Source organism: Lemur catta, chromosome 20 (assembly GCF_020740605.2).
Source record: "Lemur catta isolate mLemCat1 chromosome 20, mLemCat1.pri, whole genome shotgun sequence".
Taxonomy (NCBI): Eukaryota; Metazoa; Chordata; class Mammalia; order Primates; family Lemuridae; genus Lemur; species Lemur catta.
The window spans coordinates 19,120,600-19,135,243 of NC_059147.1; the positions used below are offsets into that span (position 1 = coordinate 19,120,600).

A 14,644-nucleotide genomic window follows, 5' to 3' on the forward strand; every position below is an offset into this window, starting at 1 on the left:
AGCAGCCATAAAGGGTAGTAGAAAGTGTTTAGAATTGAACAACAATGAAAATATTGAATATCAGCAATCAGGGAATATATCTAATGTTTACAAATGTATATATCTATAAATGCTTTTATAAATTTTAATACATTGGAAAAGAAAAACAATTGACAATGAATAAGATTAGCATCCACTTTAAGAAGTTAGAAAAAGAACAGAAGAAAAACATAAAGAAAGTAGAAAGAAGGAAATTATAAAAAGATAGGAACAGAAACTAATTAGATGCACATAACAATAGATACAGAAGAGGTTAAAAAAATGGTGAGATAATGCCGTGAATTTCCTTATGCCAATAAATCTGAAAATATGATAAAATGGATACTTTTTAAGAAAATGTGAATGACCACATTGAAATGGAAAGCAAAAGAAAGGCTAAATAAACTTGTAATCCTAAAACAAATTGATTCAATAATATATTAATAATACGTAACATACTACATGATCTGACTGAAGACGGAAAATAAACACAATCATGTCAATGGATACAGAAAAATCATCTGATATAATTCAACACCCACAAGTAGGAAACCTGCACAAAAGATGTCACAATCTTGTGTCTGAAAGCACTGGACAGCCACAGAAGCAGCAGCGAGTTGCAGGCTAGGATCTGGAAGAGGAGTGAGATACAGGGAGGTGGGCATTTGGGGCTACTTTCCCCCAAGGGCACTTGTAGCTGAAAGTGTGGCTGAGAAGCTGAGCAAAGCTTTTGACAGACTCACGGGGCTGGGGTGCAAAACTCAGGCGTCCGGCCTGCCCAGGAAAAGACGTCCTGGTATATTTCCTAGCCTTGTTCGGCCTCTGAAAAGCTCCCTGTTAGGAGTGAGGGTCAACCTGAAATAGCCTAACCTTCCCAGGGAGGGAAGCTCAGTCTTAAATCATCCCAACCCTGACTGAATTAAGGTTTCTAGTGCTCGTACCCTATCTGTCTGCCAGAATCAAACAGGGATTCTCTGAGGAGAGAGAGAACATTATCTAGAGCCTCAAATTATTTCTGTAGTTTTTCCTGTTCAGTATCTGATCCTTGATAAAAAGTAACCTGGCACCAAAGGAGACAAGACCAAGTGACCATACACCAAGAGCAGACTGCGGGGGAGCCATGTATTGGCGCTATCAGACAAGGATTTTAAAAAGATATGCTCACTATTTGAGGGAATGAAAAGACAATTGAGAGGTGAGAATTTTGAAGAATTGATGACTTTCTAATGCAGTAACAAAACAACACGCATGCCAGGCCTGGAAAGGGATTTGAGGGCGTGGTAGAGACAGAGGTGAGGCTGGAGAAGGGGAGGTGAGCAGGCAGAGCCGGCGAGTGGGGATGAGTGTGAAGGGGAGGAGAGGAGCAGGGTGCTAGTCAGGGGGCACAAGGGTTGAAGGTCAGTGATTCTTGAGAACATCTTAAAAGTGTCAGGCTTGGAGGAGAAAGATCGCAGCCAGCGCAGAGAGAGAGAGGAGGTGTGGAGCAACCCTTTTGATGAGGAAGCAGGAAAGCCTTCAGTCCTTCCCTTTCACCTTGGCACCCCCCTGGAATTTTCTTTCACTTCCTGAGAACATATCTAGTCTCAGCAGTTCTTGAGCCAGAGAGCTTTCAGCCTAGGCAACTGCATTAGAACAAGAAGAGTCTCAAGAAATCCCCCCGCAGGGAACATGATTGACTGTGTTTTGTGCTAAGCTCAAATGATACACAAGCTCGTCCCCAAATGGACGATGTGATACTGCCCCTAACACCCTGCCCAAGGTCAACAAAGCACACACAAAGGTACTTGCCCTGTGTCTGGTAGTGGGGACGGGGACTTGGCGGTGGTGCTCAAGTCACAGCAACTTGAGCTGAGGGTAAAATAGGGGAAATCCACAAACTCCGTTTAAAAGTTCCTATAGATTCAGGCTGGAGACTCCAATGGTGAAGTCGGTGGGCGTAATTTGAGGTCAACTGTGCTCCAAATAGTCTTTCTTGAATAAAGTGTTGCCTTTTAAAAGCAAGTTTGGGAAGATAACTTCTGCGCAGATTATTCTGAACTTGTTCTAAATAAGAATTTGACTTCTTTAATTGCAAAAAAGAATGGCTGAAACAGTTACTGAAATTCTCCCTCCTGGCCTCATGAACAAAATCACCCAGGAGAGGTGGAGAGATAGGGTCAGTCCTTGTAGCTCTCTCCTGGGGACTCCCTTTTGTTCTCAGCCTGAAATGTCATACACGTCCTTCAGGTAAGCAGCATCGACCGTCCCAAACCTGTGCCCAGCTCTGTAAGTGCATCCTCCCTGAGCTCTCCCGACTGAGACCCTGTACACTGATTCTTCTGCCCTTACGTTGGCCCAGCCACTGTCACTCTCTCACTCACCTCCTTGGACCCCTCTGCACCTTTTCTGGGAGTCTGGTTTTGGCTTCGCCCTCCGGACTCGTGGTGCTGAAACAGCGACTGTCCACGTCAATTAGTCACACCCCTCGGCCACAATCACCATTATGGGGGCTCCTCTAGCCATTCTGCCCTTCCCATGTCACAGTGGGCAGGGAGGTGACTGCTAAGCATGACAGGCTGATAAACTATTGGCACTTGTCTGCAAAGATGAGCTTATGCTGGTACACCTTTCTTGATGGTTGTCAAGGGTATGCTCTTGACTGGACACAGGGGCTCACCGACTTAGTGCCCTCCTGGAGGCAAAGCTCTGGCATGAGCCTGTTCAGCACCATCCTGGGGCCTGCAGGTGCAGTCGGAGCAGCAAGGGCTGTGGTCACATATAACTGGAACTGCGACACTGTCTCTGAACCCCGCAGGGTGGGGGATGCCAAAATGGCATGATTATGTGTAGCGCGTGCACAGCACTTGGCATACAGTCTGCGTTCAACCAACGCTGGTCCCTTTCCTCCTCCCTTCTGCCCCACCACAAAATGCCAACAGGTGACTTTCTGGAAGGGGGACATGCTGGGCTGACTGGCTGGTTATGACGGCTGCCTCCGCCCGTCTCCCAGTGAGGGGCAAGGGAGGGTTGCTACCTGCTTGCCTGCTACTTGAGATTTCTTCATGGGGGGTTCCTCCTTTACGGGTCCCTGCTTTGGCTTTTTATTCTTCCGTCTCAGCTCATCTTCCTCCTTTTGTCGCTCAAGCTCCTGCTGTAGCTTCTTTTCCTGAATCTCCCTGGCCAGCCTCTCCAGCTCCCTTCAGCAAAGCAGGCAGAGAGGAGAGATGTCAGGGCCTTGTGTCTGAGCCCTTCCTCTGCCTGGCATTGCCAGGTGGAGGGACACTAGGCAGAGCTTTCTTGGGTATAAAAGAACAGAGGCAAGCTGGGTAAGTAGGATGGAAAGAAGAAAAGAAAGAGAGAAAAGTGGCTTCCATCTATCTTCGAGTGACATTCAGCAAAACTCTGGTTAAATGGAAACTCAGCTAGGAGGAATTCTCAGTTGATCTGTATTTCTATCCCAATCTCCTTTCATATGAGAGTGAGAAAGGGCTGAAAATAGACTTGATGTTAGCATTTAAAAAAAACAACTTTCAAAGATTGTTTTGGTATTAGCGCAGATGAGACCCAGCCTCCTACACTGCCACGTCTGATTTTCAGACCATGAGAAGCGGTGTTTGTAACAGTGGTCCCACTGTGGCTGGCTCTGCAGCCATGGCCTGAGTCTGAATCTGTGCTCCTCTCCTCCTCCCTCTTTCCCTTTCTGCTGTCATTCAGCTGTGCCTGTTCCTGCTGCTGACAGCAGAGAGGGCTAGAGGGGCAGGCACCACACACAAATAAACGAGGGAATAGCACTTCTGAAAATAGTTAACCCATCTACCCTCATCTCCAGGGTCCCTAATTGTTCCCGGTTGCTGTGGCTCTCTGCCCACTGAGGCCAACTCATCATACTCCATGGAGAGAGAGAGAGAGAGAGAGAGAGAGAGAGAGAGAGAGAGAGAGTGTGTGTGTGTGTGTGTGTGTGTGTGCGCATGCGTGACACAGACAAGGCACTGCTGCTCTCTGAGGATCGAATTTGCATTTTCCAAGTCCACTATGAGATGAATGCCTGAAAAGCAACAGCCTTGGTGAGAAAGAAGAGTTTCTTTTGGAATCCCAAAGCCAGGCTCTTCCTAACTCCGGGGGCTGGACGTTTGTACAATGGACTGAGTGGGAGAAAGGATGAGGGCACACTGTAGGGGCAGGGAGGACAGTAAAGCTCTTTTGGGGCCAGTGGGAGGAGTCTGGGGGCAGACGGAGAGGGAGAGAAGGGGGTTAAATTGTAGGTGACTTCCTTGGCTCTGCCCCTCCAGTGTCTGAAATCCTAGGGATGGGGTGGGCAACAGAACCACTGTCCCTTTGCCCCCACAATGTCTGAAGGTCTGAGGGCAGAAAGGACATTTGTCCCACTGCCCACCTGTACCCCTGCGATCGCCTGAGATGGCAGCCCTAGTCTCCTGGGCTCTATGGTGTGGCGGGATCTAGGTGTTTCCGTGTGGTTCCCAGCAAGGGGCACAGAAAGTGGCCGAGATTGGTGGCTTGTGAGCATGCTGGGCCAAGGATGCCATGGGAGATGCAGCCAGACCTCAGAGGATGGGCAGCACCAAAAAGACCAAGATGGGGACCCAGGAAGGAAGAGAAATGGCTGAGTTCTAAGGGGCAACCACCATGCCCATGTCAAAAGAGTGGACTCTAGGTCATCCGCTGTGGACACCCAAGCAGAGAGGCACAGGAGCCACACCTTGGGTGCACTTGTCAGGGGAGTCTGCAGGGGCCCCAGGACAGCACAGGAGCCAGAAGCCCCTCTCCCAGGGCCAGCCATGACTTTACAGAAGCTTCCCCTGGTCCCAAATGCCCCCCGGGGAGAAGGAAGGAGAGTGGTAGAAACCGTGAAAGGTGCAGCACCCAGTGCCCTGGACGGGCAAGATGTGTCTTCCTGCTCTCGGCAGGTCATCTTCCAGGGCCTTCTGCGGCTACTGCTGCCCTCCTGGAAGATGACCCGGCCCCCCCATGCCAATCCTGGTTTCCCTACTGGGTTCCTCCCTGGGAAATGGCTTCTGCTCTGGCCAGCCCTTGGCCCCAACCTCTTCTTCCTTTCCCGCAGAGCCTGCTGAACCTCTCGGTCGAATGTGATTTTCTCCTCCTCTGTCAAGGCGTCATATTCTTCCTCATCCATATTTTGGAGACGTTCCTTCTCTTTCTGCAGAGCTTCCTTGTGTTTGAGTTCTGTGGGGGAGCAGAGACAGGCAGGTGAGGAAAAGTCCTTCGGCTGCTTAGCTCTTGGCTAAACGGGCTGAGGAGGGTCTGCTGTGAGAGGCGGCTGGGGGTGGCTGGCTTGCCTAATCCTGGGGGGTCTCCTTCATTTACACGCGCCACGCTTGGGCTCCATCTGAGGTCTCCTGCAGAGTGGCCCCTGAAGGTGCCCTTGCCCTAATCCGTGGGACCTGTGACTATGGTGCCTTCTACAGCAGAGAGATTTTGCAGATGTGATTGAATGAAGGATCTTGACGGGGGAGATTATTTGGATTAACCGGGTGGGCCCAATGTAATCACAAGCGTCCTTAGGAGCGAAGCAGGACAGTCAGAGTCGGCGAAGGCAATGTGACAGTGGCAGCAGAGGCCAGGAGCCAAGGCATGCGGGTGGCCTCTGTGTGCTGGAAAAGGCAAGAAAAAGGACCCTCCCCTACATCCCCCAAGGAACACAGCCCTGCTAACACCTTGATTTTGGGACTTCTGACCCCAGAACTGTAAGACAATACATCTATGTTGTTTTAAGTCACCAAGTTGGTGGTTGCCATGGTCTGAATGTTTGTGTCCCGCCTCCCCCATTCATATGTTGAAAGTGAATCCTCAGTGTGGTCGTATTAAGAGGCGGGGTCTTCAGGAGGTGATTAGGTCATTAGGGCAGAGCCCTCATGAATGGGATTAGTGTCCTTATAAAAGAGGCCTGAGGAAGCTTGTTTGCCCTGTCCTCCAGGAGAGGACTCAGTGAGGGGACACTTTCTATGGCCAGAAGATGGCCCTCAGCAGACACGGAATCTCTCAGCACCTTGATCTTGGACTTCCTAGCCTCCAGAACTGTGAGAAGTAAATTTCTGTTGTTTATGAGCTACCTAGTCTATGGTATTTTGTTATAGCAGCCCGAATGGACTGAGATAGCGGTAATTGTCACAGCAGTGATAGGAAACTAATATACCACCCACTGACTTTAGCCATGATAAGCAAATGCCACTACATTGCTCATGGCGACAGAGCCTTTTGCAAACCAAGGGGAATCCCCCTCCACACCCTAGGATTCCAGGCCCAGGCATGGGGCTCACACTCAGGACAAAGGCATGTGGCTTCCTCATCACACCTCCCTGGTACAGCATCTCACCATACTTCCCTGCAGGTTTGAACTGTGGACTCAGACACCTGCACTTGAGGTTTTTTCCTGCCACTCATTAAGAGATAATAACATTCGAGTGTGGATGTCTTTTTTATAGAATGTCTTTTGTTCTTTTGGGTAGATGCCCAGCAATGGGATTGCTGGATCAAATGGTAGATCTACTTGTATCTCTTTAAGGCATCTCCATATTGCTTTCCACAGAGGTTGCACTAGTTTGCAGTCCTACCAGCAGCGTATGAGTGTGCCTGTCTCTCTGTATCCATGCCAACATTTATTGTTTTGGGACTTTTTTGGAGGAGGGGATGGGTATATACATATATAACGAGTGCAATGTCCACCGAAAGGGGATGAACACGCTTGAAGCTCTGACTCGGCTGGGGCAGGGGAGCAGGGGCAATATACGTAACATAAACATTTGTACCCCCATAATATGCTGAAATAAAAACATAGAGATAATAACAGAAAAGAATAATAATTCATCATGCCGTTTTAAGACTTTCCCAGATGTAGATGATTTTAGGAGAGAGGAGCCCACAATTTGACCATGAGAAACTTCAATCCAAAGATACATGTGAAAATGAAAAGTGGTAATTTCTTTCAAGTTGATCATTACGGAGAAATGAGCTTTCTAGAAAACTAGGAAGCTGGAGGTTCAAACACTGCCTAGGGGGCCTGGTCATCGTTCCTGGGTTTTCTCTGGATGAGAGTACAAGGAAGCAGATTTTGAGTTCTGTTCAAGAACCGAGAGAACCCAGTGTCTATAACTATTTCCTTAATTGGGAAAACATTGTGATTTGTATAGATTGTGCTAGAAGAGAGGCAAGCCCAAGCGAGGACGGGCAGGAGTGTGGCCGGAGCTAAGCAGGGGTGTGCCTCCCAGAGACAGTGTAACTGGCAGCTGTCCCTCAACCCCTCTCCCCCGGGGTTAGATTTGCTGGGGCTGCTTCTGACTACACTGGGACCTTCAGCTGATATTACTCGTGTGTGTATGTGTGTGTGTACCTATTTTGCAATCACATCTTTCAATTATTGAAATTTTTCTCCAGGCCATTGTTGTAATGACAGAAGCAACACAGCTTTCAGAGTTACTCAGAGCTAGTTCTACTACTAATTTGCAACATGATCTTACACAAGACTATTGCTATGTCTGAACTGCATTTTCCTCATCTGTAAAATGGGGACAATCTTTACAGGGTTATGGTGAGGACTGAGTGACCCAAGGTGTACACAATGTCTGCTATAGTGCCTGCAGCACAGCAGACTAAGATGTAGAAGCTGTTTTGGAAAATGTATCAGCACCTCTAGTTTTACAGGAAATGCACAGTGGGCTTAAACAAAACCAACAAGCAAACCAGTCACCTGAGTCAGAATGGGACCTGTGACAGCTGTGCTTACAGAGAGGAGGAAGGGGTGCAATGTGATATGAAGGAAGGAAGAATGCACCCGCTGTCAGCAGGGCTGGGTGCAGGCTCCATCAGACAACCTCTCAACAGGCCACCTGTGGCCCAGTTCCCTCCCGGTAAAGTAGAAATCCGAACTCCTGGCCACTGCACAGGTGAGGCGCCAATGAAACAGCAAATGTCAAAGTTTCATTTAAGCCCCATGAAAAGCCTAATGCCCTGTTTAAAGAAAAGCCCTGGTGTGGCTTGGGAGGGACAGCCCAGGAAGGAATGGGGCCTTGCCTTCTTGCTCCTTTTTGGCTTTCTCCTGGGCCTTCATGGCGGTATAATCTTGGGCCATGTTGATGACATATATGTGCTCCCGGCTGCCAAAGGCCTTCAGCAGGCAGAGGAGGGCGGCAGTTGTGCTCTGAGCAAAGAGTGTGTCGAGGCCATCGAACACCACTCCTCGGTAGCAGTCACTCAGCTGAAAGCAGAGAGAGCAAAGACAGTTACCATGGCCACGAGAGCATTCGCTCTCTATGGAGAAAGCTGTTTGTTCAGTTGGCGCTTTTACTGGGGCTGCAGTGGGTTCTGCAGACCTACTGGGCCCGACGAAAACACGAATACACTGTCCTTCTGCTTGCTAAATTCACGGTGCTGTGATAATATTCCTCTAGTTTGGGAAACCTCAAAACATAACCTAATTTTGTTATATTTAAACTGATAAGAACAAATACTACACTTGATCTTAGCCAAAAGGCCGAGAAGCGATAATTTTTTTTATATTTAAATGTGCAATTAATATTGTGGCCTGGTTTGAAAAACCAAGGCAAACACACAACTCCAGGACCTGGTGAGCAATTTAGCTCTGTCTGTAACCCACGAGCAGCAAACAGGCTTAAGTGATACCCTCTCAAATTCTGATGATCTCTCTTTTCTTTAACTGTAGAACATTTGGGGGGTGGGGCGGGGAGGAAAGGAAACAGCATTATTATTTTTCTGACTTTAAAATCAGTATGTCATTGAAAAATAATTTAGAAATGCATAAGGAAGACTAAAAATCTGTAAACCTGCTACCCAAAGATAACCATATTTAACATGTACTTTAAGAGTTTTTATTATGTATATGATATACATTTATAAATATATATAGAAATGTTATTTGTATTTTACCTACTATCTCCTAATCTACTATTTTTTACTTAATAACATATTGAAAATTTTTTTTTTCAGAGACAGGCCTTGCCCATCACAGAGGCTGGAGTGCTGCTGCAGCCTCCAACGCCGGGCTCAGATGATCCTCCTGCCTCAGTCTCTTGAGTAGCCAGGGTTACAGGCACATGCCACCGCCCCTGACTAATTTTTAAATTTGTTTTAGAGACAGGATCTTGCCATGTTGCCCAGGCTGATCTAGAACTCCTGGCCTTAAGTGATCCTCTTGCCTTGGCCTCCCAAAGTGCTGGGATTACAGGTGTGAGCCACCGTGCCTGGCCTGAAAACATATTTTTAAAGCAATTAACACAGCTCTAAATTCTAACTTTAATGTCTCCACATTATAATTTTTAACATGCCACTCTGTTTTGTTTTTAAAAATTTTTGTGTAGCCTTCTGGTCCTTTAAGGAGGTCAGTGGCTTCAGGCTATACGCTAGGCCAGGATCAGGGACTGACGAGAGCGGACAAAAAGACAAGCAAATGACTGCTGGGGGTGAAGAAACCCATCTCTCCTCTTCAGGACCCTGGGTTCTGAGCTGCTGTGGTGGCCGATGGCCCAGAACCTCTCACAGAATGGGGACAGTGTGTGAGGGCCGCCCTGCGACCACGTGCAGGTGGGCTGGACGCACCTGTATCCGCTCTGCCAGGATCTGCACGAGAAGCTCATCAGGCAGCACGCAGCTCACGAGCCCGGTCTCGCCTCCGATACTGGCACTGACGCTGAGCCGGCGCTGGGTGGGCCCCACGGGGAGGGGGCTGGAGGAAATCTGCTGAGGGGGAGAAGGATCAGGGCTCAGAATCCAGCTGTGTCTCAACAGCTCCTACACCTACCGGCCACGTGACCTGGGACAACCATACAATCTCCCCGGGACCTCCTTTCCTCATCGGGTAAGTGGGGATTGCGCCGTAAAATGGAGGAAGGAAGGTCCTTTGTGTATGTACTGAACTGCACACAGCTTTTCATTCATTCAGCAAACAGTCATTGAGCACCTGCGTGCACCAGGCACCCCTCAGCTACTAGGGATACACCAACAAACAAGGCTGACAACAGCGCAGCCCCTCAGGCCCTTACCTTCTAAAAGGCACGCTTTCCCGTACAAATCAGTAGCATAATTTTGATAGTGATGACCGCCAGGGAGGAAATAACTAGGTAAGGGAATGAAGAACAGTGACTGGGCTGGGGAGTGGCTCTGCAGAGGATGATCACGTTTTCTGGGTGATGTGAAAGAATGAGACGAGACCTTGGGAGAAGAGCTTCTCAGAGAGGACAGTACGAGTGTGCCTAGGGTATTTGGAGAGCGCACAGGGACCCAGTGTGGCTGGAACTGAGCGAGCAATGGATGGGCAGGCAGTCAGGCTGAAAGTCTAAGACACAGTCAGGGCCAGAAAATGCAGGGCCATGTAGGGCATGGTAAGGAATTTGTATTTTATTCCAAATATTATGGGAAGTTACTGGTGTGTTTCAGGCACACAAATGATATGATTTTTATTTTTAAAAGACCACTGTACCTGCTATATGAGGTGACAAGAGTGGGAGCAGGAAGACTAGGTAGAAGGATATCTCTGTGGTCAAGGCAAGAGAGGATGGCCGCAGGGACGAGGGTGGTGGTGGGACACAGTGGCTGATGCCAGATATATTTCGGAAGTAGAGCCAGTAGGACTTGGGAGGGAATCTACAGAAAGAGGCACCAAAAGTGACTCCTTGAGTTTTGACCCTGAACAACTTGGAAAATGCAGTAATTATTGACTAAGAAAGGAAAGACTGAGGGAAGAACGCTTTTTCTTAAGGGGGAAAGCAAAAATCACCTTTTGGATATATAAATTTTGAGATGCCTCCAAGCCATTCAAAAAAGATATTGAGAATGAATTTGGATATATGAATCTGTGCTTGGGAAGAGCTAGGGCTGGAGATAGAAATGCGAGGGTCGTAAGTGTGTTGAAAGTATTTAAGCGATGCAACTGGGTGAGATCACCTAGGAAGGAAATGTAGATAATAAAAAGAAGACAGTAGTATAAGACTCTGTCCTGGGGTACTCCAACCACCAGGAATTTGGAGGAGGCGGAGAACCTGGAAAGGCAGAGGAAGGAGTTGCTAATGAGGTGGAAGGGAAAGCAGAAGGGTGTGGCGACTGAAAGCCACATGAAGAAAGCCTTTCCAGGAGGAGGGCGTGATAAGCTGTGAGAAGGTTGTGGTGCGATGAGGACAGAAAACTCATCACTGGGTTTGGCAAGATGACAGTGGCCGATGACCTTGAGAATAGCAGCCAGCTTAGAGGTGAGGACAAAGGCCTCATGCAGTTGGTGGGAGAGAGGACGGGGAGGGTTAAGGACGACGAGGCAGTCACCACAGCAATTCTTTGGGGGAACAGCAGTGAAGGAGAGCTGAGAGAGGAGCTAATAGCTGGAGGGGACGGTGGGTCACGGGAAAGTGTTTTTAACATACTATAGCATGTACAGATGCCCACGGGAAGGATACGGCTGACGGGGGAAAATGGGAGATGGGACAATTGCAGGAATTTACCCCTTTGAGTAAGAAAAAGGGTGGGGCCCAGGGCCCATGTCGGGTGGGCTCAGCCCTGGGTGAGGGCAGGGGCAGCACTCAGCGCGGGCTGGGAGATCTGGTGGTGGGAGGGTGAGGTGGTTGCCTCCTGATGCTGCTGCGTTCTCCATGAAATCAGAAGAGAGAGAATGAGGAAGAGAAAAGTGTCTTAGAGGTCAGGAGAGTGACGAGCGCAATTAAACTGTTGTCTTGCCTAGATGGAGGGCAAACTTACTGGGGCCGACCAAAGGGTCTGCTTGAGATTTGTCGTCTTAAATTTAAATTAAGACCATTCAGGAGAGATGAGTATCTTCCCCAGCTATGTCCAGCTGCTCCGTATGGAGTAGGTGGGGAATTGGGTTTACCAGGGCGGAAGCTCTGCCTGGACAGTAGGAAGAAGGGGAAGGTGCGGGAAGGGACTGAGGGGGTGGGCGGCAGTGAGGATGTGGATCGTAAGTTTTGATGAGGCCGATCGCTTACCCGAGTAAGTCATCTGGAAAGTTAGAAGATGCTTCTCAGAAAGTAGGATGTGTGATAGAGAGATTGTGGAATTCATGAGCAATGATGAACAATGTCTAGGACATGGTCATAGTAGTGAGTAGTTACGGAGGCCATGGATTGAGAAACAAAAGTGTTGAATTAAATATTATTCAAAAGATCAGGATTTCTGACTGGTGCTTTCTTGGAAAAAGGTGATTTATAAGTAGATGACCTTATATTATAGGCCATATCTTCATTATATAACTATCACATGTTTCTTCCCATTTGCAACTTAACTAAATTTTCAGCCGTTGGAGAATTCATACATTATGAGAGCTTCAAGAAGACCAAACATCTGTCCGGGTACCACTGTGACAGGGGGACTGTGTTGGCCAGACCACTTGAGTCCCGTCCCACTGGGGCAGATAGCCACACATGGCGGTCTGTGAGCTCTGATTTCTACTGGGATCTTTAAGTAGATTCCTGTTTATTAAAAGGAGTTTGGAGTCAGAATTGGGATATTCTGCTGCGTTTGAAGAATTCTAAAAAGCCTTACTTCACTGTCTAAATGGACAGAACAAAACCAAAGGAAATGACTTCCCATAATACCCTATTTGGTAATAAGTATATGAGCTTTAGTCCATCCATAAACATCTATGTAAAGAGTAGTGTATTAGGTCCTGGAAAAAAGGGTTAAAAGGTTGGTACTCCAAAAGAAAACAAGTCAACGGTTTCTGTTTTCAAGCTGTTAGAAGAATTTAAGACTGAAGTGAAGATCAGAGACACCACATGGCATGAATTCAGCCCTGGTAGACGCTCCATCTAACCTGCAGTTCTCTTCTCCTGTGAAGACCTTCTCCTCTGCACCATCCACTTGCCCCATCTAACACGTGGGCTTCCTCTCCCACAATGGTCTAAATATTCCACCTACCTGCCCCATCCAATTCACAGGTCTCCTTTCCTGTGAAGACCAATGGCTCCATTCTACCCATCTGCCCCATCCAATGCATGGGCCTCCTCTCCTTCAAAGACCTTCACCTCTGCTCCATCCACCTCTGCCACTGCCCCTACAGCACTCTCCCTGTTTCTCCCATTCTATATTCTCCGTTTAATTCCTTCTCTACGTAGGGTGGTCTTCCCATACTGATGCCACCCTGAACTCCCTTGCCCCTAGTTCTGGGCACATCCCCTCCCCTTCAGTGACAACAACTTCTCTCTTCACCTCTGAATGAGAGTTGCCAGGGACCACTTTGAGAAATCTTAGTTTTCAGTTTTCCAGTCTTAGTTGGGCCATCACCATTCTCAACTATTTTTGCTTTGTCCGTCACCAATTTCTGGTTCTATTCATCACAGTGGAGACATCAGTGCTTTGCCACTCTCCTCAAGCATGCTCTGCAACCCCCACCTCCTTATTGCTTCCCACAAAAGACCACGCCTCTTGCACGTATCATAGAGCCAGGGAACAAGGCCTTCTTCAACCTCCATTCTCCACCCTGCTTCTCTCACCCTTAGCTGTATCTGTTTTTACCTTGACCAAAGGCAGCTGGCTCCCTTCTCCTTTGATTGTGCTTGATCCTGCCCTACCTATCCCCTCCCAGAATCTCATTCACTGTTGGGTGGCTCATCACCTTATACCCCTCCAGGAGCTCCATTCTTTATAGACCTGCTTGTGCCCCTACCTACTTTCTAAGAATGGACTCTTGATGCTGGGATTTCCCCTCTCACTACTACTCTTTTTTTCCCTTCTCCTTCAAACATCTTAAAAGCCTGCGCTGACTTGACTCCACTTTCCCACCTACAAGTCATTACTCACCTTACCCCACTGTCTCTGGTTTCAGCACCTGCTAGTCTGCTGGGATTTCTAAATCCCTTCGCATGCTGCTCAAACTCTGTGACTTCCAACTTTCCCGGACTCCCCGGGCAGCCCTCCCACAACTTATATCAGTGATTCCATCCTTCACATTCCTTTAGTATTAGGTTGAGCTATATAGGAAATTGCTGCTATGGAGTTCTAAAATGGTTGAATTTTGGCAATTTTCTATGGCTCAATCTAATTCCTTTTACACACCTCTTTTGTCACTAATTTCATTTTACTGCAAATATTTGTAAGTGTGGTTATCTCCTTCATCAGACTTAGTGCACCTTGAGTGCAGGAATTTTGCTTTATCTTCACTTTGAAAGCACCCAACCCAGTGCCTATAACAGGAAAGGTGCTTGCTGAGCACCTGCTGAGGAAACACTCCTGTCAGCAGTGGTGCAGGGACAGCGGCAAGGACACCTGTAGGAATGAAGGGCACTGACCTGGCTGCAGGATGCTGAGAAGGAGGAAGGATCCCAACCCTCCTGCTGGAGAGCCCTGATTTGTACCTGTGACGTTTCAGACTGGTGCTGGTGATGCTGCTTCTGTGACCCAGAGGTGTGGCTGTCCGCTTTGCCTTTGGTGATCAACACGCTCCCACGAATGCTCTTTCCGGGTTTACCGTCCGGGGCCACCAGCGTCATTTCTGAGGTTAACTTGCCCAAGGTCTCAGTGCTCAGTCGTACTGGTCCTATGACACTTTGGCCCCCAGAAGGCTCCTGGGCTACAAGGAGAGGGTGAGTTTTTACCAAAAGTCATCCAAGGATAATAAAGAAATGACAGTGGGGATGGCACACTGCTGCCCCGTGGG

General features: G+C 48.1%; 1 protein-coding gene and 1 pseudogene across 1 annotated transcript in view; both read right to left on the reverse strand.

Moving 5' to 3' along the window:
• HYDIN (HYDIN axonemal central pair apparatus protein) overlaps positions 1 to 14,644 on the reverse strand; it is a 296,336-nt gene that overhangs the window by 76,778 nt on the left and 204,914 nt on the right. The window contains exons 41-45 of the mRNA XM_045534000.1: positions 14,343 to 14,557; positions 9,586 to 9,723; positions 8,044 to 8,227; positions 5,058 to 5,199; positions 3,032 to 3,194 (exon numbers count right to left, since the gene is read on the reverse strand). Of these exons, the coding sequence (XP_045389956.1) occupies positions 3,032 to 3,194; positions 5,058 to 5,199; positions 8,044 to 8,227; positions 9,586 to 9,723; positions 14,343 to 14,557 (842 nt within the window). The remainder of the gene's footprint in view (positions 1 to 3,031; positions 3,195 to 5,057; positions 5,200 to 8,043; positions 8,228 to 9,585; positions 9,724 to 14,342; positions 14,558 to 14,644) is intronic.
• On the reverse strand, positions 8,312 to 8,515 carry LOC123625558 (annotated as a pseudogene).